This window comes from Gopherus flavomarginatus, chromosome 1 (genome assembly GCF_025201925.1).
Source record: "Gopherus flavomarginatus isolate rGopFla2 chromosome 1, rGopFla2.mat.asm, whole genome shotgun sequence".
NCBI classification, from domain to species: domain Eukaryota; kingdom Metazoa; phylum Chordata; order Testudines; family Testudinidae; genus Gopherus; species Gopherus flavomarginatus.
In genome coordinates this window covers 167,326,750-167,353,329 of record NC_066617.1, presented here as the reverse complement: position 1 = coordinate 167,353,329, position 26,580 = coordinate 167,326,750, and the positions used below count along the sequence as shown (strand labels likewise).

The window sequence follows — 26,580 nt, the reverse complement described above, 5'->3', positions numbered from 1 at the left end:
GGTACGGGAGACAAGAGCAGCTGGAGCGCACTTAAGCGGAGTCTGGGAGCAGCAAGAGGGGAGGGCACTGAACGTGTAAGCGATGGGAAGGCACGTGGAGAATGGGGGAGACGGCTGAGGGAAGAAGCAGGTTGCAGCAGCGGAGAGCACTTCAGGGAAGTTGCGGAGCAGCGGGGTGAAGACAAACGGAGCAGTGTGATGGTGATCTTCGGTAGGGGAGGGGCAGCGGAGGAGCGGGGGCACGAACACAGGGGATACAGGGAGAGGCAGCAGAGAGGTGTAAAGAAGGGCTAGAGGGACACCCAAAAAAAAAAAGGAAAGAAGCGGCAAAGGGTTTGGGAATTTACACAAGGGGTTGGGGGGAAGCAGCAAGGGGTTACCACAGGGAGACACGGAGAAGTGCACAGATGGGGAGATTGGAGCAGGGGAAAAACAGACACGGGAAAGTTCAGGGAGAGATTGGGACAGCGGGAAGATGAATTCAAGCAGTAAAAACCTTATCTATCCTCTAACTTAATCAAATTTATATAAATTACAAGCAGCTTATACAAAGTAGTAAAACAGGTACAGAATACAACTAGGCAATGGCTTTTTAAATCTATCTTAATCAACGACTAGGCAAAACAACAAATATCACAATTCTAAGCAAACTATAACAAGCAACTATACAGAGCAACAAAACAGCAAACTATAACAAGGCAGGTGAAACTTACAAGCTCTACGATCTTAGCAAACTATGACTTATTAAACTAAAAAGCAAAACCTACGGTGCACCTTATGCTATGGGGAAGTTACAGAGGGCAGAATGGTATGTGCCCAGGATACAGCTCCCAAGGAAGCCAAGGGATGGTGGCTGCAGCAGTGGATACAGCTGAAAGCAGGGAGCAGAGCTTAGCAGCGCACAAGCTTATTTTTAGCAGCAAAGCGCCGTGGAGTTTAAGAGAGGTTTTAAGACACAGACCAAGGTTTAGCTTGAGTCTGTGTGCTAGGGAAACAGAGCCAGCAGCTAAAGTAATAAAATAAAAGTATGGAAAGTTTCACAGAGGGCTTCTTACCAGTCCCCAAGGCAGCAGCAAAGGCAGAAGCAGCAGCAACATCAGAAGAAGCAAGGAGGGCTCGGTACTGTCTCGATAATCAGGAGATCTCTCAGGCAGCAATTCGTTCTTCGTGGGGGGGGGTTTAAAAACCGAGGATATGCTCAAAAATAAAACGAGAGTGGAGAAAGGACCCCCCAGAACCCCTGGCTGATCAGACCAGGCAGCAATGCAGGAACCTTTCTGATGTTTGTTTCAAAAATGTCTGTTTTTAATGGCAAACTTAGGCAGTTTCCCGCCAGTAATCCTGATAGGCTCCCTCTGTCACAAGGGAGGAGGCACAGGAAAAAAACTGCAGGTGAGCACAGAGACATGCCTGGGCAGAGTTCTGTGCAATAGGTGACTCAAAAGCACATGAGGCCTATGACTCATGCCCAGGATCTTAAAAACACAATAGGTCTTGCAGCTCTGGATATTGCCTGCCCTACACCAAGCCCAGGTTCAACAAGGTGATAACAGGACTAACCCTTTGAACAGGCAGTGGTCCCACTTAGCACGCAACACAAGTGGCCATCCCTTTGAGAAGGGCAATGGCTCTTGGTAAACAACTTAAGGGGCCCTCCCTTTGAGAAGGGCAGTGGCCCTGGTAAACAACTTAACAGCCAGGGAGGGGTGACCACAGGAGGAGAACAAAAACAAAATGGAGTATGGGGACAGCTGTAAGAAACAAAATGGAGTAGGGGGATAGCTGTAACAGACGTGTGTGTGACGGGATCCCTGGGGTGCAGCCTGGGACTGTGGGACCACTTTGCCCCCTTAACTTTCTCCAGCCTGGGCTGTCTCTCACAATGCCTTGCTAATGATCAGCAGCAAACCTCTCCAGGTGCTGCTATAACTCAGCACAACTGCATATGGAGACCCCACACCCAGCTATATTGCATGAATACTCCCAGAGCCACTCATGAACCACACAGAAAAAGACATCAGAGACTAATCCCTCCAGCTCCCAGCACTGTACCTCAGGAATATACCATTTTACCCTGCTCAAGATGGGCAATGCAAATTTATTAATTGACTCACCACTTCATCAATGGAAAGTGGATATACACCAGCCTTTGCAAAACCTGAGCAGATTTACCACACATTTCATAAAAACTCACTGGTAAAGATCAACAGTTACACAAATTTATTGACTATAAAAGGTAGATTTTAAGTGATAGGCAAAAAGTCAGAGTTAGTTACCAAAAGAAATAAAATATAAACACGCAGTGTAAACTCTCAACCCCATAAGACTGGGCAACAACTAGACTAAACAGTTTTTCTCACCGCACTGGATATTGCAGTCCATAGTAAACAGATTTCATCCTTAAAATCTGGGCCAGTCCCCTCAGTTGGAGTCTTCAGTCTCCTTCTCAGTGTCTTTTTCCTTGCAGTATAGGTAGGGGCAGGAAAAAAGGCACAGCATATGGCCACTGTGTCTGTTTTATAAGCTCAGTCCCATGTGCTTGGGGAACACAAGTCCAAGCATGTCTGGGTGCATTGCCTAGTCTCCAGGCAAGGTTGAACAATTCCCCCGGTGAGGCCTCATGCAGGTGAGTCATTGCATTGTAGCTCCCTTGCTGGACAATATTTGTTGATGGATGGATTGATACCCTGCTCAAGTGTTGGTTACTTTCCTTGCTGTTGCCTCTGGGAAGCTAATATCTGGCTGATTACAGCATGTTTTAGTGACAACCATACAACACAATTCTCATAACTTCATATGCATTAATGATATACATATATGGATAGAGAAATGACTTTTAGTAGATCATAACCTTTCCCCTGATACCTTACCAGGCATGCTTTATATGTAAGATCACGATTATATAAAAATGAGGATTATGGGGGCTCCAAGATGCTCCCCCAAGGTATAGAATGTTACCGTGTGTTTATAAAATTATAGAAAGTTTTGAAATGAAATCATTTTGAACCAAAAAAAGTGAAATGTTTCTTTTGGGGGGATTTTTTTTTGTTTTTACTGTAAATTTGGCAAAATTGATTTGAATTTGCAAAATGTTTCAATGTTGGAAAATCTGCATTTATCAACAAAAAAATGTTTGGTGTGAAAAATATTGAGACACTATCTCTAGTGTCATGATAAGCAGGTAGCAGGCTTAAATTATATAGTATTTGAACTCTTTGAGATTTGCCATGCAATATTTGTTAAAAAATATCTGACCTTTTTCAAATGTAGTTTTGGACTTCCACTTACTTTTTGAAAACAAACTACAGTAGAACTGCAGAGTTACAAACACCTCGGGAATGGAGGTTGTTCATAACTCTGAAATGTTCATAACTCTGAACAAAACGTTATGGTTGTTCTTTCAAAAGTTTACAGCTGAACATTGACTTAATACAGATTTGAAACTTTACTGTGCAGAAGAAAAATGTTGTTCCTCCCCTTTTTTTTGTAGTTTATGTTTAGCACAGTACTGTATTGCCTTTTGGGGGTATGGGGAGGGGGGGTCTCTGCTGCTGCATGGTTGCATATTTCTGATTCCAAATGAGGTGTGTGGTTGACTGGTCAGGTTGTAATTCTGGTGTTTGTACCTCTGACGTTCTACTGTAGAAATATTTTGCCGCAAACCATCCACCTCTTCACCTAATACTTGTCTTCATCATTTAATTGATACCAGGTAGGGTGCCCAGACGTCCCGATTTTATTGAGACTGTCCCGATATTTGCTTGTTTGTCCCGCATCTCGACCGATGTTCGGTAGGGACATGGGACAAACAAGAAATTTTGCGCTCCGCTCCAGCACAAAGGCGGAGCCCGGAGGGGCTCTTGTCTTGCCCCGACTCTGCCTCTTCCTTCCCCCATTGGATCTCTCCCCAAATCCCTGCCCCCTGCCCTGCCCCCTCACTGCCCCATTGGATCCTGAGCCGGGCCTGGGGAGGAGACGCCCCTCCGTGTGCAGCAGCCTGGGCATCCCTAAGTTGCACATGGGCCATGACCGGGGCCAGGAGCGCAGTGAGGAGACTGCTCCAGCCCTGTAGCCTGTGGGGCAGTGCGATGGGTCTGGCGGCAGCACGGAGCAGGCAGGGGCCAGGTCAGCGGCGTGGGGGCATGGGCCGGAGACACGGTGGGGCGGAGAGGGACTGTGGGGGGGAGTGTCCCAGGCGGGGTGGAGCGGAGCAGCCCCTGCTGCTGCGAGGCCGGGACAATGGAGCCCGGGAGCGGCTGGGCTGGGAGCTGCAGGAGGGGCCCGGTCGAGCGCAGCGGCAGGAGGGCGGGGCAGTACCTGCAGGGGCAGCCCCGGGTCTGGCCTGGGGAACCAGCTCCCTGTATTTGCCCATGGGTGGGGATGGGGGGGCAGCAACTGCCCTCATGGGGACTCTGATGGGGCTTCACCTCCTGCCATGTGTGCGCTGCCCCATAGGGCGAGCTGTAGGGAAACCCCACCCTGGGGTGGAGGCAGTGGCAGCCCTGTTCATTCCCCTGAGGGACCCAAGCAGGACGGGGGGGCTGGGGCATGCTGCTTCCACTCTGGGGCTGCCCACGGGATTGCACCAGCTGGGCAGCTTCCCCTACGGGGGGAGGTGGAGACGAGTCGAGCTGGTGCCGGGGTGGGGAAGCTGCGGCGGCCTTTTTTTTTTTTTTTTCCTCCACCGCCCCCCACTCCTCTCCGCGTCCCAATATTTCAGTTTTGTCATCTGGTCACCCTAATACCAGGAGAGAATAAAAACAATATCCTATGATCTAAAATAATTAAAAATGTCAGGTAATTTAGTCATTTATTTTCAATGGAGAATAATAGCGCTACTCATCAACGCCTTCTCAAGATCGATATTGCTTACTGTAAAAAAGAGTCTGTCCAGCCCGGAATAAAACCAGTCTACCCAGCTATAGATTGTACAAAATATTGGGAAGAACTAATGAAAGTCATGTTGTTTGTCTTGAATGGATTTAGAACTGCCCTAGGAAGTACTGTAACAAACTTTTTAGGGTTCCATTGTTCAGCTCTATAAATTCAGCTGTATTGCTGGCTGTCTCTATTTACATCCATAGTCCTCCTTCATACTATGGACTTGGTAATGTGCCCACCATGTTGAGTATGCAAGTGAAAGGAACTTAAAAACAGTATTACAGTGGAAGAGTCCAAGTCTCAGTTAATGAATTTAGCTCTCTCATCATGTACCTTCTTCCACATAGGAATTGCCTTGAAGTCACGAGCTCCACCTTCTCCCACGACTATTGTAGCTAAATCTACTGGACCAACCATATCTCTGAAGATGGAAACGCCAAGAAAGAAGCCAACAGTTTCTGCTTCTCCAGAGGACTACGGTAAGCATGTTAGGAGCAGGTTTGTTTTATCTTTGTTTGTTTTTATCTAAAGTTCATGGAGCTCCTGTATTAAAGTTCCATGCAATTCAACTACTTGATTGTATCAGTCACTTAAATTTTTGTTGCATCCTTTCCCCAAGCACTTGTGTTTATGTTATCTATTTAATATAAGATCTCACTTACACCACTTCTGCACTAGTGTAACTCCATTGAATTCAACTGACTTACTCCTGATTTGCATCTATGTGAGATCAGAATAAGGCCCTTTGTCTTCCGAGAAGTCTGTACATGCCTCACACACTTTTGATACTTACTACAGAGGCCACTTGAACTGTGTTGAGGAACCACAAGATGTATATATCCACCTAGTTACTCTGATAATCCAGCCCCTCTGCATATAAGAAGTAATATGAGATGGGTACAAGCCTCTAGATCTGGTTTTTTAACTCATCTGAGTTTGGGAAAATAAGAGCTGCATCACTTGGAAAGTTGTATAAAGCACTAGTGTACGCTGAAATAATTTAGGGACCTGAGATTAAAAAGAGACAGATGCAGAGTGCTTTTCTTAATTTTATATAATTTAATATAAAATTTTTATTCAAATCTCTTCAGATTTATCAGGCTGAAATATACCTTTGAATGATTTCCCACTTGTGATTGCCATGGTGCCATATGCTTTGATGGAAGCATGGTCAGCATCTAAGTGCAGAATTTGGTCCATTTTGTTTGCCATAATTAATATTTAATTATGAAATATTAACTTCATGAGTCCTATTTTGCTTTTTCATGTACTTCCACTGCCTTCCAGTATACTTGCACTTCACTTTTATTGATTTTAATGGGAGTTGCATGCTGGGAAGACAGAATTTGGCCCCTGTTTGCCATTTTGATTGTGGAAGCTCTACTGAATCAATGTAATAGTCTAATGTGCTTATGGAGTAATTGGTAGAGACCATGAGTTAAAAGGTGGAGAGTCAATGTGATGCAAAAAGATGCTTTGTTGGAGCTTTAAAGAGAAGTGTGGATATTCTGCATGGGCTGGATTCAACAGCAATAATGAGCTCATCATTTGGGTAATGATTATCCTGGTTTTGGCAGAGAAGCTAGGCTTTTATTTTCCATCACAGCCAAGTTCAGCTGACTACTAGGAGAAAGCAAAAATGACAGCAAGCATGCACCACAGAGAGGTAATTTAGAATGGCAGATGAAATATGAGGTGTTGTCATTTTTATATTGTAACTTGATGCTTTTCTGAGAATTTTATTGTGACTGTGTCTTCCTTAGTTAATACAACTGTCTTCAGCTCGAATCCTACATCAGAGACTGATTCTCTGGGCAAACAACGGTTCACAGGTATGACTGTAATGGCTACATTCCTTGATTATTAAGTCAGTTTTCATATATTTCCCCATCTATATATATCTGTAGAGTGTTGGACTCGTCAGTAGTGCACCTCCTCATGACCAGGAATGGTGTAGCAGTTCTCTCCCATTCTGGCATTCCTTGCCAGTAGCCACTCTGGTCCTTTGGTGATCCATCTCTTCCCGTGATTTGGCTCTTCAGCCAGGTGATGATTTAAGTTCACCTCTTCTATGGTGTAACGGAGCGGGATTCACCCCTGTGGCGCATCCTGCTGGTCGTCCAGGGAATTAGCATCTCCAGCCTTTGGAGTGCCCTCTGCAGGCTGGTGTCCCGCTTGCTGCTGGGCCTGAGTCCCTCCTGGACCCCAGTGCCCCTTTCAGGTCAGGGTGCTGCCTTCTGGTAGTATCCCCACAGATCTGGGTCTCCCCTCGGCGGGGAACCCCCACTCTCTATCCCCACCTCACCTCAGTCTATGGCTACTGCCAGTCTCAATCTAGCCCCTGTTCACTGGGGCGGACTACAATGTAAATGCCACTCATCACTGGCAAGGGGGGTTTGGACCTGGTGCTTCTGTCTGCCCTTGAGCTGCCCTCTGCAAACGCAATATTTTTATTTGGCTTTTAACAAGGGCCTGCAGCCTTGGGGATTTCTAGGACAGTGCTCTGGTCTTCCCCCAGCCCTGCTCCAGTCTTGGTACCCTGCTTAGCTCCTAGCAGCCAGGCCCATCCCTCTCCACATCTAGAGAGAGAATATCTGTGTGCTCCTGGCCCATTGCCCTCTTATAAGGGCCATCTGGGCCCTGATTGGGGTGTGGCCACATCTGTGGCTGGTCCCCCAGTCAGCCGAGGATTGCTGCTTTTCCTAGCAGCAGCCCTCTCGCAGTCCCAGCCCTCTCCCAGGGCTGATTTCAAGCCCTTCAGGGCAGGAGCAGGTGGCCACCCCACTACATATGGTAACAGAACAGTCGAGCAATTTATCAGGTCTTCAGACACAACTCTGGGTCCCATGGTTGTCGCTTCCTTTTCTCAGGACTTTCCAGCATCCCTCCCCACTTCTCTGGCTTAATGTTTGCTCAGCAGTGGCTGGTAAGGGAACCTGGGCTCTCCCGCTACACCACATTCTAGCTCAGTGACCCTGTAACCGGCAGTAAGGAATCCTCGATCCAGCTCTTTGCTGGTCTTTCCTTGGACTTCTTCCTTTCTCAGGCCTTCAGCCCCGCAACTGTCTGGGCTCACCCTTCTTTCAGGGCCAGAATCCCCCTCACCGAAATCCCAAAGTAAAAGTAGAAACTTAAACACCATTCTGCCCTCCTCTGGCTCTTTCCACTCTTTGATCCCAGGCCAGGTCTACAATAGGATTTATAGGTGGATTACCAATGCTGGCAGGAGAATCCTTCCCATCAGCGTAGGTCATGTCTAACCTCAAGCGGTACAGCTGTGCCGCTGTAGTGTTCTAAGTGTAGACAAGCCACCAGAGAATAACTGCAGAGTACCTGCCTGTTTTCTTGCAACCCTATTCTACCACAGCTTCCCGTCTTTATACTAACGCCCATCTCCTCCCCCATCAGTAATTGGTAGAGCCCTGCACGGATACAAATTTATGTCCGTGGATATAAGTCAGTATCCACTGAACCTCAGGGCTCTCCCAGGAACTGCAACAGCGAAAGGAGCAGAACGTGGGGCTACTGCTCCCAGGAGCCAGCACCCCACGCTGGCAGCCCCGCCGGCATGGTTGTACCACCCACAGCCCCGCCCCCATCCCTTCCACATAGCTGTCTGCATCTCCTGTCTGGGGGCATGTGCACTGCTTGAACACAAGAGCATGATCAGGGACAGCTGTCGGTGAGCCTGGTGGCTGGGAGTGGTTCAGCCATGCTGGAGCTGTCAGCGCAGGGCGCTGGATCCTGAGAGCAGCAGCCCCACCTTCTGCTCCTTTCACCACTGCGGTTTGTGGAAGCGCCCTGCGGTTCCACGAATACCGATTTATATCTGCATCCGCTGGTATAAATTTGTATCCACACAAGGTTCTAGTAACTGGGACTGACCTACCCCCCAGATGGAGCAAAGTACCTTAACTGAGCTCTCGAGCTCCAGTTAACACTTATCCATACCAGTGTGTGGTACACAACCCATCACAATACCCTGTTTAGTTCCTGCTATTTTTTCAGTTACGTTTTGGTGGCAGATGAAAGGACTTCAGTGTAGACTACCTAATCATTCTTGACTGGAGGACAGGAAACAAATCTGCCAGAAACCACTTGCCAGCAATTGTGCTAATGCATGCTGTTCATATTCTATTGAAATCATAATGGAATATCCTAATATGCCTTGCAAGCCCACCCATACAGGCCTTTACTATTTATTACCACTATGCCTCAAGGCAAGCTTTACCCTATGGATTACTCGCCCTACCAAGTATTACAGGGCAAACCCATTCTTACAGATAATCCCCACTGCTGCCAGTGTGCCTGATCATAAAAACTATACTGTGAAGAAAATATATCAGTCACTGTAATTGTCTTTTAAACCAATTGTGCATTTTCTTTCAAACAGAGAGGCACTATCAAGTATTGAAAAGAAACCTGAAGCATGGAAGTGCAGAGTTACAGTAATAGCTCCCATCTCCTCAGAGGAAGAATTTACTCCCCCAGACTAATCCTACCTCTTTCCAGTCTATGCATAGAAACTGTTGCGTGTGCAATTAAAGCCATATTGATACTCTTATCTCTCTAACCTAATAAAGATTTCCATTTAAGGCTAATACACTCTTTATCACCTTCACTAATCTTCTTTTATAATGTCACTACAGAATGCAAAACTCTTGCCTTTTAAGGATGGTTTCAGGGCTTGATCTTGCACCATTGAAATCAATGGAAATTTCCACTTGACTTCAGAAATGGCAGGATCAGGCAGATGAGTGCAAGGCCCTGCATTAAACTTGTTACCCTTTTTGTGAAAATGAGACAATGATTGTTATATATTATAGTAGCATCTGGAAGCTGCAAACAGAATCATAGGACCATAAAAATATAGGAATGGAAGGGACCTTGAGAGGTCATCAAATCCAACCCAGTACGCTGAGGCAGGACCAAGTAAACCTACCATCCTTGACAAATGTTTGTCCCACCTGTTCTTAATAACCTCCAAAACTGGAAATTCCACAAATTCCCTTGGTAACTTATATCACAGCTTAACTAACCTCATAGTAAGAAAGTTTTGCCTAATGTCTAACCTAAATCTCCCTTGTTACAGATTAAGCCAATTGCTGCTACTTCTGCCTTCAGTGGATATAAAGAACAATTGATCACTGTTTTCTTTCTAATGTCCTTTGCCATATTTGAAGACTCTTATTAGCTCCCCCTTCGGTCTTCTTTTCTCAACACTAAACATGCCCAGTTTTAACTTTCCTCATAGGTCAGGTTTTCTTAAACTTCTATCATTTCTCTTCTGGGCTTCAATTTGTCCATACTTAAAATGTGGTGCCCAGAACAGGACACAGTACTCCAACTGAAGCATCACCAGATCCAACTAGAACAAGACAGTTACCTCCCATGTCTTACATATGACTCTTCCGTTAATACACCCCAAAATGCTATTAGCCTTTTTCAGAGCTGCATCACATTGTTAACTCGTATTCAATTTGTGATCTACTATAGCCCACAGATCCTTTTTGGCAGTACTACTGCCTAGCTAGTTAGTCCCCATTTTGTAGTTGTTCATTTGATTTTTCTTTCCTAAGTGCAGTACTTTGCACTTGTCTTTACTGAATTTCATCTTGATGAGTTCAGGGCAATTCTCCAATTTGTCAAGGTTGTTTTGAATTCTAATCCTTTCCTCCAAAGTGCCTGCAACCCGTCCCAGCTTGGTGTCATTCACAGATTTTATAAGCATACTCTCCACTCCCTTATCCAAGTTATTGATGAAAATATTGAATAGTACCAAACCCAGAATAGACCTGTGTAGGACTCCACTAGAGACAACCTCCCAGTTTGATAACAAACCATTATTAACTACTCTTTGAATATGAGTTTTCAACCAGGTTCTTCATCTAGACCACACATCCCAAGTTTTCTTATGAGAATGTCATGTGGGATTGCATCAAAAGCCTGACTAAAATCAAGATGTATCATGTCTACAGCTTCCCTTCTTTCCCCATCATGCACTAGAGCAGTAACCCTGTCAGAGAAGGAAGTTAAGTGGGTGTGGCAATATTTATTCTTGACAAATCCTTGTTACAGCAGGGCTTCATTCTTCTAGACACTGTAAAAATAGATAACCAAAGTCAGTCCTTGTCCCAGTTTGTGATAGAAACAAATTCACTTGTTCAGAATATTTAGCTGTGCCTTTACCCTATTGACTCCTATGTAACACTGTCCCTGTAGTTTTGAGTGCCCACTGCCATCATCACTTGTGCGAATGAGAGATGGGTGAAATGAGCACAGGCTCCAGGTGTACAAAAATCACACCAACATGGATGTTTATTATTCTGTCTCTCACACGTAGGCATTAGAGAAGATAAATTACAAAAAATGGGAAAATAATAGTTAAAACATACTAACAGAATACAATGTGCACACAAAGTGTAGATGTGACCATCACAGAAAGGTATTTGTGTTAGATTTTGGACATGATTTGTCAGGCAGGATTTCCTACTTCATGCACTTAAATAAGTTTTGCCTTGTTTTAAGTGTAGCTGCATTCTGCTGTCCTACCTAGCACTGACTGGGTGATGCTTTTCTCCTAGGCCCTCACGTCAAGTACATACCAAAAAATGATAGTGAGCCATGTTCTATTACAAGGACTCTCAAATACTTCCAAGAACAGAAGGTCAGAGAACAGGAAAATGTTACTAGCCCTCCACAAAATCCTCCTTCCAACCTCACTGTGGTGACAGTCGAGGGTTGTCCAAGCTTTGTCATACTGAACTGGACAAAACCGGAAAATGACACCGTTACCTGTAAGTTTAATTTCAGTTATCATCTACTACTTCAATATATAACACTGTATGCTCATTTTTACTTTGTTTGTCATTGTTTTGTGTCCACAGATGAAAGTATCATTTAGATAAAGGGAGCCTGACTCTTCACTGCCTAGCATCTTGTATAACTGTTGACAATTGCAGAAGGTGGGTGCTATCAAATCAGAACTGTGGAGTTCTGCAGACTCACTGTGTACTGATGTCAGTGACTACACAAGATGCAAGACAATGTAGATTCAGGCCTATACAAGATGCGTCTTCCCATTATTTATTTCTGCCTCCTCGATGCGCTGTAGGTAAGTGGATTCACTACAGTCTGGTAGGATCTAATAATGGTAATTCAGGTGTTTGACAATAGAAGGGAAAAGCAAGTTATTTAACACTTATGTATAGCACAGTATTGTAGGTGTGCATAGCATTTTACAGCAATAATACAGACATGTTTCTTCTCTTCAGGAGTTTACAGTCTAAGGACCTGATCCAGCAAAGCCTTATGACTAACCAATAAAGTTGATGGGCTTCTACTCACAGTAATAAGCATCACACCTCAGAGTAGATACTTACAGGATCATCAGGCCCTACAATAGTTATATCTTTCCTTTGGAAATCTGTAACCCAAGTCAGGTTTTTAGATTTAAAAAGAGTGAGGATAACTTAGCATTCATGTTCATCTTCCCATAAAAAAACAATGTATTTCATTAGTCTAATGGATGATCTTGCATATTGTCATTATTGCTAAGTGAAGGAATCCCGTAGCCTTGATGTACTCACAAGTCTACTGTGGACCCTTAGTCATACTCCTTTTACAGATCTGTATAACTAGAGGCAAATTCAGTCTTTTCTTTCAAGAGGAACACATGTAATGATATAAAATAGTCTGCAGTCTGATGTTTGGGAAAGAGGTGAGAGGCCTGCCCTCCTTCTAAAGCTAATATATATCTAGATCTAGATATAGATATGTAACACCTCTACCCTGATATAACGCTGTCCTTGGGAGCCAAAAAATATTACTGTATTAGATGAAACCGCGTTATATCGAACTTGCTTTGATCCGCCAGAGTGCGCAGCCCTGCCCCCACAGAGCGCTGCTTTACTGTGTTACAGCTGAATTCATGTTATGTCAGGTCGCATTGTATCGAGGTAGAGGTGTAAAAAGCTTATATCATATAACATAAAGCTAATATATATATTAGCTTGAGAAGAAAGGCCTCTCAAGTGGGAAGAGGCTGGTGCCACCCCTGTGCCTCAGGCAGGTGCGGAGCAGTGTCACAGGGAATTTTGGATAAATGCTGCCCCAAAGTCATTCAGCCTGGGACCGGGACTTGAACTCTGCATTTGAGGATTGTCCTGCCCAATTCAGGACGGGTGATAATCTTATGCCTGGGTGTGTCAGTAAAAAAGCAGACAGTATGAGAATCAGAGATAAAGGGAGAAGGCTGAGCCCTCAAGCCGTGTAGGCTGTTTCTCCCAGCTCCGAGATGGGGAATAACCTAGACCCATGTGAACAGTGGCGAGAGAGGTTAATCTTAAATAAGGAAACATACACATACGTCTCATTATTTAATCCAGCTCTCTAAGCACTGCATAGCTTTTGGGCAGAATAAATCACATTTGTTTGGAAGAAGCTGTTCCTGTGTTGACAGAAAATGTATGCTGACCACAGGATCCCAGAGGGAAACTTGCAGATGGTGAGCCCAGTGAGCCTGCTAAGTAGCACTGTTGGCAACCAGACAGTTGTAACCTAGAGACCCAGTTGGACAGTGGTTAGATCTCGGGATCTCACCACAAAGAGAAGTAGAGACATGGGTCTCACTTGAAAGGATGTACTAGAGGGATGGAAAAAGGGTCTCAGCAAACTCAGCCTACCCAGGTCCCATTACACTCACAACTCCATAACACTGGATCATTAAACATAGTTTCTTCTTCAAGTGATTGTTCACGTCGATTCCAATTAGGTGTGTACATGCTGCATGCACGGTCATCGGAAACTTTCTCCCTTAGCAGCTCCCATCAAGTCAGCCAGGGAGCCTCCTGGAGTGGCACCCTCATGGCTCTCAATATATGACCCTGCCAATCCCCTTTCAGTTCCTTTTTACCATCCGTGGCGGCACTGGAACTGTGTTAACTTGCTTGCCTGCAAGTCTTTCCTTAGCCATTCTTAGTTCTTCACAGCTTTTCTTTTGTTTTGTTGTTTAGTTTATTGTTTAATACAATAGCTTTGCTGAGTGGGTCATTCTCCCCTCTCCCTGCCTTGGGCTCTGGGGCATGCCTCAAGCCCAAGTATTTAAATCTTGAGGTCTAGGCAAGAAACTTATGCCCAACAGTGACCCTCACGACTTATGGTTGAGGTGTATAGGGGAGGCACATCAGTCCGAGCGCTGCAAGATCTGCAAGGCTTTCAAGCCCAGGACTAGGAAGGAACGTGACTTCCATTTCAGATAACTATTAATGGAAGCCACACTCCGTACAGCGGCACCTGACTGCCAAGTCCTGAGCTCAGTGAGGAGCGTCCCAGCATCGGTCCACGAACCAGTACGAAGGAAGGACTCTGGTACTAGAGATCCTCGACAGCAAAGATCCCCAGCACCGCAGCACGGTGCGGCACCCCAGCACTGGTCAACATCCCCAGTGCCCCACATGTGCCATAAGAAGTCCAACAGAGGGCGCTCTCCTCAGAGAGTGAGACCATCCGGGGAGAATTTGCTGCCCCAGAGGAAGGACTTAACTTCCAAACAGCAAGATCCTGTGCCATCAACTCCATCGGCGACGTTGAGTCCAGCACCCGGTGACTCTCCAGCAGGTCACTGCTTGGTGGAGGAGATGGAACCCCTCTCCACCTCAGATACTTTCAAGGCAACAAGGGAGCTCATAGAAAGTATTGTGCCTCAGCCCATTGCTGTTAGAGACAAGCACTCGGCACTGCCTAGACGGTGCCATCTAGAGGCATGCTGGCAATGATGAGGCCCTCTTCCTCAGCAGACCGGCACCGTTCACGGCACCATTCCCAATCTACTTCACCCCCGGCAACAGTACAAGATAGTAAGACGCAGGGAATGCAGTGCTCAGGATCTTCGCCACCGGTTGCGATCACCCTCTATCGCCCCACACCATGATATGCTACCGGACCACAGGAGCTGTTCCCCAGCACTGGTCTAAGTCAGGGGAAAGCCGATGCCGATCATCTACATGGTCGTCATGGCACCCATCCTTGACTTCCTCTTCTTGGCACCGACTACTAGCGCAGGGATCCTCAGCACCACCATGGTTGTCACCGTCTAGATCCTCGGATTCTGTGACCGGCTCTTACTATTCACGGTGCAATATACGTAGGTCAGACAAGCATGGGAGTCTTCATCCTGGCAACCACAGTGGCCACCTACTGCAGAAGGGCCCTTCTGGACTCCCTGGGCTTACCATAAGGCTCAGGGTACCCCTTCCAGGGTTTCTAGGTCCGTTACATTGGGGCATCACCAGGCATAGTCACTTGCAGACAGAACCACCCCTCGTACTACTGGGGTGGCATTATCCAGACCACCCCTACATGCTACATAGTACACAGCGGAAACGGCCCCAGATCCACCCGTATCCCAGGTCCCATTAGGCCACCTTGCACCACTTGACACCAATGCTACCCAGGACCAACCTGAGCACATGGTGGTCCATGACAACCATATGCCACCACTGGCCTCCTCTTCATCTCTGCCTGATGAGGCAATGGCAGAGGCGTCAGCTTCCGGTCCTCCACTGACTGACCACAGGGCCCACCAGGACCTACTCCGCCGCATGGCCCATAATATGGGCCTGCAGGCGGAGGAAGTCATTGAGTCAGAGGACCCAATGGTGGACATTCTTACTCCGGATGTCCTTCCAGAGTGGCATTGCCAGTAATTAAGACTATAGGCGACAATTATAATGCTCTATGGAAGACTCCAGCCTCCATTCCACCCATCGCCAGGGGTATGGAAAGAAAATATTTTGTTCCTTCTAAGAGCTGTGGATTCTTGTTCTCCCACCCACACCCTTGCTTCCTGGTAGTCCTTATGGTGAATGAGAAGGAGCGTTAGGAATAACAGGCATCAGCTCCCAAGACCAAAGAGGCCAAATGGATGGACCTCTTCAGCAGGAAAGTTTATGTTGCAGGGGTCTACAGCTGAGAATAGCTAACCAGCAAGCTATCCTTAGCAGATATAATTTTAACTCATGGGGCTCCATGTCAAAATATAAGGAGTTACTCCCCACTGAGTCAAAAGCTGAGTTCTCGGCTCTGGTTGAGGAGGGGAAGGAAGTTGCCAGGACATCTCTGCAGGCCTCACTCAACTCGGCCGACTTCGCTGCACATACCATCACCTTGGGGGTGGTCATGAGGAGAACAGTTTGGCTGCAAGTGTCCGATCTCCCATCAAAAATTCAGCAGACCCGACAGGACCTTCCCTTTGAGGGTGCAGGGCTGTTTACAGACCAGACAGACGCAAGACTTCATAGCCTTAAGGATTCCAGGGCAATGATGAAATCTCTGGGGAATGCACGCACCTGCTATCCAGAGAGCCTTTCAAGCCTCAGCCTGTGCAGCAGCAGAAGCAATACCAACCCTGCCCGAGGCAGGATACATACCGCCGTAGGGGCAGAAATTCCAGGGATAGGCCTTCCAATCCTCCCACAGGCCAAGGGCAGGGCCCAACCAAGCCATTGTCAGGACCCAAGCAAGGGTTTTGGAGAGATGCCCGAGGACAGCGTACCAGCCACAATTACGGAGCCTTCCTCCCGTTTTTTGAACCATCTATCCCACTTCTATTAGACTATTAGAAAATGGAACAGACACAACACGTCTGTGGTCCCAAATAACGTCGGACCACTGGGTCATATAGTTGAAGTGGGATTTTCTCTCCAATACTGCTCCTTCCCTCGCTCCCACCCCCCTTCCTCATCTCTCTTCAGGGACCCCTCTCACAAGCAACAACTTATCCAGGAGATGCAGGCATTCCTCGCCATGGGAGTGGTGGAGAAGATTCCTCGGGAGCTAAGGAACAAGGATTCTACTCCAGATACTTCCTAATCTCCAAGCCCAAAGAGGGCTCTCAAACCCATCCTGGACCTGTGAGGACTCAATCAGTTCATGGTGAAGTTAAAGTTCTGCATAGTCTCTCTGAGCACATTTATTCCTTCTCTGGATCCGGGGGACTGCCCTCGACATGAAAGATGCATACTTTCATATAGCCATTTGGCTGGCCCAAAGACGTTTCCTGAGATTTGTTGTCAGCCACATACATTATCATTTCACGGTGCTCCCATTTAGGTTATCAACAGCCCCCCGGGTGTTCACCAAGTGTATGTCAGTGGTCGCTGCTTTTCTCCAAAAGAGACAGGTGCAAGTGTACCCCTACTTAGACGACTGACTTCTGCGAGCGCACTCCAGGGAGCAAGTGGAGTCCAGTCCAGGTCCAGTTATTCAGACAGAGCTTCCAGAGACAAATTAACATTGTCACCCTCTTCCCCTCACCCCCAAATAGAATTCTTTGAGGCAGTGCTAGACTCTGTTCAGGCAAGAGCCATCCTGCCAGAGACCAGATTCCAAACGCTGTCGCACGTCATTCAGATGCTCAGACAATACTCCCCCACCACCACTACAACATGCTCCAGCCTCTTGGGACATGCAGCTATGTCATGAGGCATGTCAGACATGGCTCACTTCAGGTTATCACCTGGGATGAGACAGTCTAGACTCGGCAGTAACAGTACTGTCACGAGTCCTAGACATGCTAGGATGGTGGTTGGAACCTCGCATGGTCTGCGAAGGAGTCCTATTCACCACCCCTCAACCATCCATGACCTTAATAATGAACATGTCGGACCTTGGTTGAGGGGCACACCTAGGAGACCTACAGACTCAGGGCATGTGATAGCGGCCGAGATCCTGCTCCACATCAATATGAAGGAACTCAGAGCGGTGAGACTAGCCTACCAGACCATATTGCAAGGTCAGTGCGCTGTGGGCTGACCAACAACACCACTGCCATGTTTTACATAAACAAGCAGGGTGGAGCCTGCTCCTCCCCTCTCTGTCAAGAGGCACTCCACCTGTGGGAGTTTTGTATAGCCCTATCGATTCACCTGGAGGTGTCCTATCTCTTGGGTGCACGCAACAAGCTTGCTGACCACCTCAGCAGGTTGTTCTTCAGTCATGAGTGGTCCATACGGAGGACATCATCCACTCCATCTTCCAAAGGTGCCACCAGGAGCAACGGAAAGTGCCCAACATTTTGCTCCTTCCAGAAACACAGCCCGGGATCAGTCTTGGATGCATTCATAATGCACTGGGGGAACCATCTACTGTATGCCTTTCTTCTGATACCACTTGTCCACAAGGTTCTCCTCAATATCCGCAGGGACATGGCAAAGGTAATTCTGCTCGCTCCGGCGTGGCCATGCTAACATTGGTACACAACACTTACAGAGCTGTCAGTGAGCACCCCATCTCACTGCTGCTCCTTCCTGATCTGATTACACAGGACCATGGCTGACTGCTTCACCCAGACCTCCAGTCCCTCCATCTCACGGCCTAGAAGCTTCATGGTTAAACACAAGGGCACTCCAGTGCATGGAATTGGTGAGGGAGGTACTTCTTGATAGGAGGAAACCTTCCACCAGGGCCACCTACCTGGCCAAATGGAAACGGTTCTCATACTGGTGTAATCACAGCCGAGTATCTCCACTTCAGGCATCTATACCATTCATTCTGGATTATCTACTGCACCTGAAGCAGCTAGGCCTGGCTGGATCATTCATCAGGGTGCACTTCACGGCCATCTCCACATTCCACCCTGGAGAGTTAGAGTGTTCAGTCTTTGCCAATCCTCTGGTGGGCCGTTTCCTTAAGGGCATGGAATGGCTATACCCTCAGTCTCGCCCACTGGTACCAACTTGGGACCTCAATTTGGTCCTAGCTAGGCTGATTGGAGCCCCAGTCGAGCTGCTCGCTACATGTTCCTTCTCATGGAAGGTAGCCTTTCTGGTTGCCATCACATCGGCCAAGAGGGTGTCAGAGCTAAAAGCACTAATTTCCAAACCCCGCCCCCAACACACACACACACACACACACACACACGGTCTTCCACAAAGATAAGGTACAGCTCAGGCCACACTCAGATTTCCTGCCCAAGATTGAATCCCAGTTCCACCTCAGCCAGGTATTTTTCTACCTGTTTTCTACCCTGAGGAGCAGAGGTTTCACTCATTAGATGCATGGAGGGTGCTAGTGTTCTACACTGAGCGCACAAAGCCTTTCAGAAAGTCAAACCAGCTGTTTGTAATGGTGGCAGACTGGATGAAGGGACTTCCGGTCTCCTCACAGCGCATCTCTTCCTGGATTACGGACTGTGTCCGTACCTGCTATGACCTATAACCAACCACTCGAGAAGAGCCCAGGCCTCTTCCACCACTTTCCTGGCCCAGGTGCCCATCCAAGAGAGCTGCAGAGAGGTGACCTGGTCCTTGGTGCATCCCTTTGCCACCCACTATGCCATCACACAGCATGCTATAGCCGATGCCGTGCTCATTATAGCTGTGCTCCAGTCAGTGACTTAACTCTGACCCCATCCCTGTGGGAGAGCTTGGGAGTCACCTAATTAAAATCAATGTGAACAATCACTCGAAGAAGAAAAGATGGTTACTCACCTTCTTGTAACTGTTTGTTCTTCAAGATGTGTTGTTCACCTCCATTCCAATACCCATCCTCCTTCCCCTCTGTCAGAGTAGCCGGCAAGAAGGAACCAAAGGGAGGTTGGGTTGGCAGGGTCATATACTGAGCACCAACAGTGTGCCACTCCAGGGGGCTCCCTGGCCAACCCAATGGGAGCTGCTAAGGGAAAAAGTTTACGACAACCGTGCACACAGATCTAATTGGAATGGACGTAAACAACACCTCTTGAAGAACAACAATTACAAGAAGGTGAGTAACCGTCTTTTTTTAATAGGCTCAGATTATAAACAAAGAATAATTCATATGGGATATCATAGAACATGGGAAATCCACACAAAGGAGGAAATCAGACAAGAGAAAAGAGAGGAATGAAAAATATAGAGTAATTAGAGCTTTTATTAAAGGGAAAATTTCTGTTTCTTTTAACTTTTCAGACTATGTGGTTTTATCAACTGTAAATGGAACATCTAATGGAACGGAGAAGATCACTATAACTACAAAGCAAACCCACTGTATAGTGGAAAATCTGGAACCTAACAGAAGGTAATGCAGTAAGAGAACTTCTCAAATTCATCCAGCTAATTTAGACTGTCAGTAATATCCCAGTTCAAGAAAAAGATACAAATATAAGAACAAAGGGAATTTATTCTAATTGTGACGGGAAGCAGATTTTTTTTTAAATATACTTAACAGAGAAAGTAATCTCATGCCAAGGATGTTGCAAATGGTCCAGACTCCATGAACTGGGTATAGTGCAAAGGTGACATATTCAGTGACCTGGCAAAAAGATCCACAGTTGAATTTTTAAAGGTCTACTGCCTCTTATGGAAAAAAAAATCCTGTAGAATTTAATAGGGAAAAAACTTAATATATTTTGTAGAAACATGAGTATTGGACTTTAATAATGTGCTAACATTTTAATATTTTTAACCATCCTATAGAATTCAGGTTTCCAGAATCTAGAGCAGTGGTGTGCAAACTTTTTGGCCCAAGGGCCACATCTGGGAATAGAAATTGTAGGGCAGGCCATGAATGCTTACAGAATTGGGGTTGGGATGTGGACTCTGGGGTGGGACCAGAAATGAGTTCAGGATGTGGGAGGGGGTTCTGGGCTGGAGTGGGGCTGTGGGGTGGCGGTGAGGGCTCTGGCTGGGAGTGCGGGTTCTGGGGTGGGGATGAGGAGTTTGGGGTGTAAGAGGGTGCTCCAGGCTGGTGAAGACACGCTAAATTGATGAGAGTGCTCTCCCATCAACATCTGTAATCCACTTCAACAAGAGATGGAAGCTATGTTGCCAGGAGAGCATCTCCCATCGACATAGCATAGTGTGGACACCACTGTAAGTCAATCTAAGGTATGTTGACTTAAGTTACTTTGCTTACGTAACTTAACCAGGGCCGGCTCCAGGCACCAGCTCAGCAAGCACGTGCTTGCGGTGGCCAAGGGGATGGGACAGCAGGTCAGGCTCTTCAGTGGCAATTCAGTGGAGGGAAGGACCTGCTACTGAAATAAAAAGTGGCGCGGTGGAGCTGCTGCCGATTACGGCTTTTTTTTTTTTCCTCCGCTTGGGGCAGCAAAAGTCATGGAGCCAGCCCTGAACTTAACTAACATAACTTAGATTGATTTACAGTGATAGTGTAGACCAGGCCTTAGAAGCGATGTAAAGGGTAAAAGAAAGAATGTGTTTTCATTACAGTCACAATACAAGTACACCTCTGCCCCGATATAACGCTGTCCTCGGGAGCCAAAAAATCTTACTGAGTTATATCAAACTTGTTTTGATCCACAGGAGTGCGCAGCCAGCCCCCCCAGAGCACTGCTTTACTGCATTATATCCGAATTTGTATTATATCGGGTCCCGTTATATTGGGGTAGAGGTGTGCTGTAGTAAGTTTGATACCAAACTGGGAGGGATTGCAACTGTTTTGGAGGATAGGATCATAATTCAAAATGATCTGGACAAATTGGAGAAATGGTCTGAGATAAACAGGATGCAGTTTAATAAAGACAAATGTAAATTGCTCCACTTAGGAAGGAACAATCAGTTTCACACATACAGAATGGGAAGAGACTGTCTTGGAAGGAGTACGGCAGAAAGGGATCTAGGGGTTATAGTGGACCACAAGCTGCATATGAGTCAACAGTGTGATGCTGTTGCAAAAAAAGAAAACATGATTCTGGGATGCACTAACAGGTGTGTTGTGAGCAAGACATGAGAAGTCATTCTTCTGTTCTACTCTGCGCTGGTTAGACCTCAACTGGGATATTCTGTCCAGTTCTGGGTGCCACATTTCAAGAAAGATGTGGAGAAATTGGAGAGGGTCCAGAGAAGATCAACAAGAATGATTAAAGGTCTTGAGAACATGACCTATGAAGGAAGGCTGAAAGAATTGGGTTTGTTTAGTTTAGAAAAGAGAAGACTGAGAGGGGACATGATAGCAGTTTTCAGGTATCTAAAAGAGTGTCATAAGGAGGAGAGAGAACGTGTTCACCTTAACCTCTAAGGATAGAACAAGAAGCAATGGGCTTAAACTGTAGCAAGGGGGGTTTAGGCTGGACATTAGGAAAAAGTTCCTAACTGTCAGGGTGGTTAAACGCAGGAATAAATTGCCTAGGGAGGTTGTAGAATCTCCATCTCTGGAGATAGTTAAGAGTAGGTCCAATGATGAGCTGCCAAAAAATTAACAACCAGTTCCCTCCTCCTCACTCCACGAGGGGGTCGTGCCTGACCCTGGGGCCAGGGCCGGAGCCGCTCGGCTAGAGCCGGGGTGCTCAGCCAGAGCAGGACTGGGCTGGACCCCGCCATGCCTCCCTGGAGCCCTCCTCACTCCCCCGCCCCAACTTACCTTGCCAAGCTGCTTCTTGTTTCTGAGCCCTCCCTAGTCCCAGGCTTCCCGTGCAAACATCTGATTCATGGGAAGCAGGGGAGGGGGAGGAGCAGGGAGGGGCCCAGGAGGCAGCGGTGATCTGGGGCCAGAGGCAGGGCAGCCCTTTTAGAACCCGTTGTCCTGGGACAACCCAGTTCTAAAACGGCTTCTAAATTTAACAGCTGGTTCCTGCGAACCGGTGAGAACCGGATCCAGCTCACCACTGAGTAGGTCCTTTCCAGCCCTAGCATCTATGAATCTATAACTCTTTGCCAGAAGCTGAGAGTCAGGTTTTTCCCATTGTAAATGCTAATACAAAACTATTATATTTGTCAGCATACATAAGGCAACTCAGATTCCCACCTGTAACAAATTAAGTGAAGATTTTTCTATCATTATTGTGGCTCACGTAACCAAACTCCTTCCATCTGAGATCCTTTACAACCATTTTAATCATGATAATTTATGTCCGTTGTAGGATTAGATCAGAATTACAGACCCAACAGCAACCTTTTAGTCCTGCATGACACTGGCTATTAAATAGTACCTTAGTAATAAAGCAGTTTCCTTGTTCCTTCAAATGGTGACCTTCAGTTTGTCTCCTGTAATTGAACAGGAAAAACCTACTATTAATATTCATATTTTCCTCTAGGAAAGTATACAGCATAACATTATTGGTATATGTCAAGTGCCTGGGGCTGTACAAAATATAACATGAAGGCAGCCCTTGCTCCAAAATACTTACAGTCTTGAAGAAAAAGGCACTGGACTGGGAGCTGGGTGACCTGGGTTCTATTACTAGCTCTGCCATTAACATGTTGTTATGGGACTTTTCATTTCTCTGTGCCTTTGCTTCTCCTCCCACTCTTGGCTATCTTTTCTGTTCAGGTTATGTAAACTCTTTAGGGCAGAGACTGTCTCCTATTAGGTGCTAGCATACCTAGCACAATAGGACCTCATTCTGGGTTGGAGCCTCTTAAGTGTGAGTGTAATACACATAAATAAATAATAATAAATGTACTAGGAATCCAACAGGAAGAGTAATTTCTAATTTTTTGGGGGGAGAGTTGTTCACTTCTTGTGGGCATTGTGGAGGAAGTGAGCGTTTAAGAGGGATCTGAAGGGAAGGAGAGGAGTAGTCTGGTGAAGTGAGATGTGAAGGATATTGCATGCACAGAGAATGGCAGGCAATGATGCACAGAAATGGGAATGTGAGAAGACAATAAGTTTGTTATGCCTTCTGCTTTTTTAGTCTTTCTAGCAATGTGTGCAAGCTTGTGCTGCCGCTGTTCTGCCTTTTTCATTCCAAGGCTGAAACTGAACAGTTTGACCCCTAAGATGCCAAATTCACCCTGTATGGGAGCACTAAAATTCTCTAGGAAGGTGTTTTAGGTTTTTAAGCTCTTCTGCTAAAATTCATGGATCACCAAAGAGTATGTTTTCATTGTAGTGAGAAAGGATTTAACCTTGTGACTTCATTAATACTAGTGGAGCAATATTGTTGCATGGTACTGTAGTGAGGAGTGCCTTAGAAATGTGTGTTGTAACAATCTCCATGCATTGCACTGAAATTTCCCCTCTAGGTCACCTATAAAATCATATTTTGGGACCATATTGGTGGTCAAGATGCAAGGCTGGTCAACTCCTAATCTCTCATTCCTCAAGTCACCAAGGTTGAAGAACTCCATACATCGCAGCAGGCTTTGTCCAGGTAGAGACGGACAGAAGCTGAGGAGCTGCTTTGTGTCACTGAACCAAAATCTGGTCAGTTAAGAAATAGTGATAATGGACTGCTAAAGAAATCCTGTCCATTCTCTTTCTGTTGGAAGAAGCTAAAATAAAACATTTATAGTCCGTCCACTCTATGACAACTATATATGGACACGTTTGCAACATGGTTTCCCTGACCATTGCACACTGGGAAGGGTTTTTTTGAAGAATTATATTGTAACTCTACCATAAAGCCATAATATGGACTTCCTTCAGGTGAGCAGTTTAGCTTTGTGTAAGGTGGGATCTTAATGTACAGCATGATTTGATTTGGAGGGTTCTTAAAAGAAACAAAAACCTGTTAGTTGGGGTACCTTGGTTGGGGTACCTTGCGGACTACCATATTTAAACCTAGTGGTTGCTAGCATGCTCTCCCTTGTAATGTACGCAGGGTCTTTTGCTGAGAGGCTGAAGCATCTGTTTGCTTTGACTCATAGGAATAATGCCACTGCTGGCTGTTTTCTCCTCTAGACATGCTTGGCAATATAAACTTCAGAAACAAAATATTTGCAGTAACTTAGTTCATAACCGAGGAGTTTATAGTTACTTAATTCACCCAATGATTGGTGCAAGGACTTCAGTCCAAACTATGGCATGTTTTGCTTGCCCTTGTAATCTATATCTCGGCCTTTTTGTTTGGTGTAAATTCAGACTACTCCAAAGCATCCAGACTCAATGAAATGAGAGCATAATGTTCTGTTTGAAACCTGTTTTACTGCGTAAAAGGTACACCCTTTAAATAAATGCATGGCACTGTCAGCTGCTCCGCAGCCTGCATGAAATGTGCTGATTTTCTTACATTATTCCATTTTGCTGGATCGCCCAGTAATGCCACGTGTTTGCTCAAGACACAGATGTGTTGTGTCTGTTCCATTTTCTAATAGTCACACATGCCTGACAATTGGCACTTGTCACTGGTCATAAAAAACATTTCCCTAGATGACTAGTGCCTTGGCCTCTGTACCTGGAGAACTGTCAAAAATAATGTTTGGAGAATTTCAGCATAAGGGAAAAATAACATATCTTAGAAGACTTGTAAAAGTGCAAATAACCTGAAAGTACAAATCATAATGTGTAGTGTTTGGTGGGTTGTGATTTCTCAAAACTACTACATGTTGTTAGCACTAAGGAGTAATTAGCTAAGTGCCTGACCCCCTCATTTAAAACAATACATGTTGACTACGGATCTAATATTCTGCTTATTCTTATAAATGCTTTGCCTTTCCAGAGCTGTGTTCATCTACCGATTTCAAAGCACCTAAGAAACAATTAAGTCTCCCCGGTGAGTTAGGTAAATCTACCCATTTTATAGATTGGGGCTTCCCAGAAGACTTTCTCTCATAGCATCAGTTTCTTTTCTGCCCATGTGCTCCTAGTAGAGTAGTCTATGTAATAGTTACATAAACGTGCTTATGAATTATTCTGCACTTTGTATTGCACTCATCTTTTTTAATGACTCTCTGTCCCCCTCTCATTTCACAGCCACTCTCTTTTCATACTCATCTTAATCTACCTTTTTCTGAGATACGCATCTAGAAAATCACCTGTTGAGTTTCCAGCCATGAATGTTTCAGATTCAGGTCATATTCCATAAAGCCCTCCTCCGCGCACACACTGAAGTCCTTCTCTAACCTTTTCCATCCCAATGTGCTTTCACTCATAAAAGCCTCTATATTTTAATATCTGAACTCATTCATTCAACCACTTGAGCTCACTCTGGGCCAGATCCTGATGTCTTACTCAGTTTCTACTCCTTTCTTACTCAGGCAAAATTCTCAGGATTTAAGTCCCCATAACTACTATGCTGATTAGGCTGGTGGGTAGTTATATCTTATAAATCTTCACTTTGCCCTTTTTCACAAGTGAAAGCTAAAATTTTTTGTGGTGGCTTCTTTGAGCAATTAATTTTACACACGTGCTTGTGTCACAGTTTTCAACACTTCTGAGCAGAGAAAAATACCACTATGAGCAAAAGCATTAATGTACTCATTTGCCACCAGATGGAAATGTTGCCTTTTTTTTTTATAGCAAAAACAGCTCTTGCTGTTACCTGAAAAGTCAACATTTGTTCCTTTTGGAAAACAACTGAAGTATTTGAAGCAAAACCACAAAAATGGTTGTTTTGATTAAAGCAGTTGGAATGTGATTTCCAGCCAGTCTTTCCTACTAGTGAGAATTGGTTCACACAGTTCAACTTATAATTTGGAGCCTGATTTTTCAGAGTTGTTCCCATTAGAATCTTGGGTGCTCAGCTCTTCTGAAAGCCAGGCTTTTAGTCTTTTGTAGGATGCTATGTCACAAACCATCATTAAATTGACTAAAATATGTCAGTGGCTTCTTAATAGTCCTGTCTGGCATGGTCTCATCTTAGTGAATTTGTTCTTTCTAGGACAATTAAATTAAAAGAATGCAGTCAAGGTTTTTTCACAATTTTTAGTATTTTTCCTCACTTTCATTGTTTTAATAAACCTTTGGAAGCTCGAAAATTGAAATGTCCTTATTATGAGTTGTCTTTTCCTCTGTTGTGTTTGCTTTACAGTGGTAGTGTTG

General features: G+C 45.6%; 1 protein-coding gene across 26 annotated transcripts in view; it reads left to right on the top strand.

Annotated features, from left to right (window-relative positions):
• Positions 1 to 26,580, top strand: part of ABI3BP (ABI family member 3 binding protein) — a 325,810-nt gene that overhangs the window by 275,650 nt on the left and 23,580 nt on the right. For all 26 annotated transcript variants that reach the window (XM_050956429.1, XM_050956543.1, XM_050956513.1 and 23 more), the window contains 4 exons: positions 5,229 to 5,360; positions 6,645 to 6,713; positions 11,466 to 11,678; positions 19,830 to 19,938. In XM_050956429.1, coding sequence (XP_050812386.1) covers positions 5,229 to 5,360; positions 6,645 to 6,713; positions 11,466 to 11,678; positions 19,830 to 19,938 — 523 coding nt within the window. The remainder of the gene's footprint in view (positions 1 to 5,228; positions 5,361 to 6,644; positions 6,714 to 11,465; positions 11,679 to 19,829; positions 19,939 to 26,580) is intronic.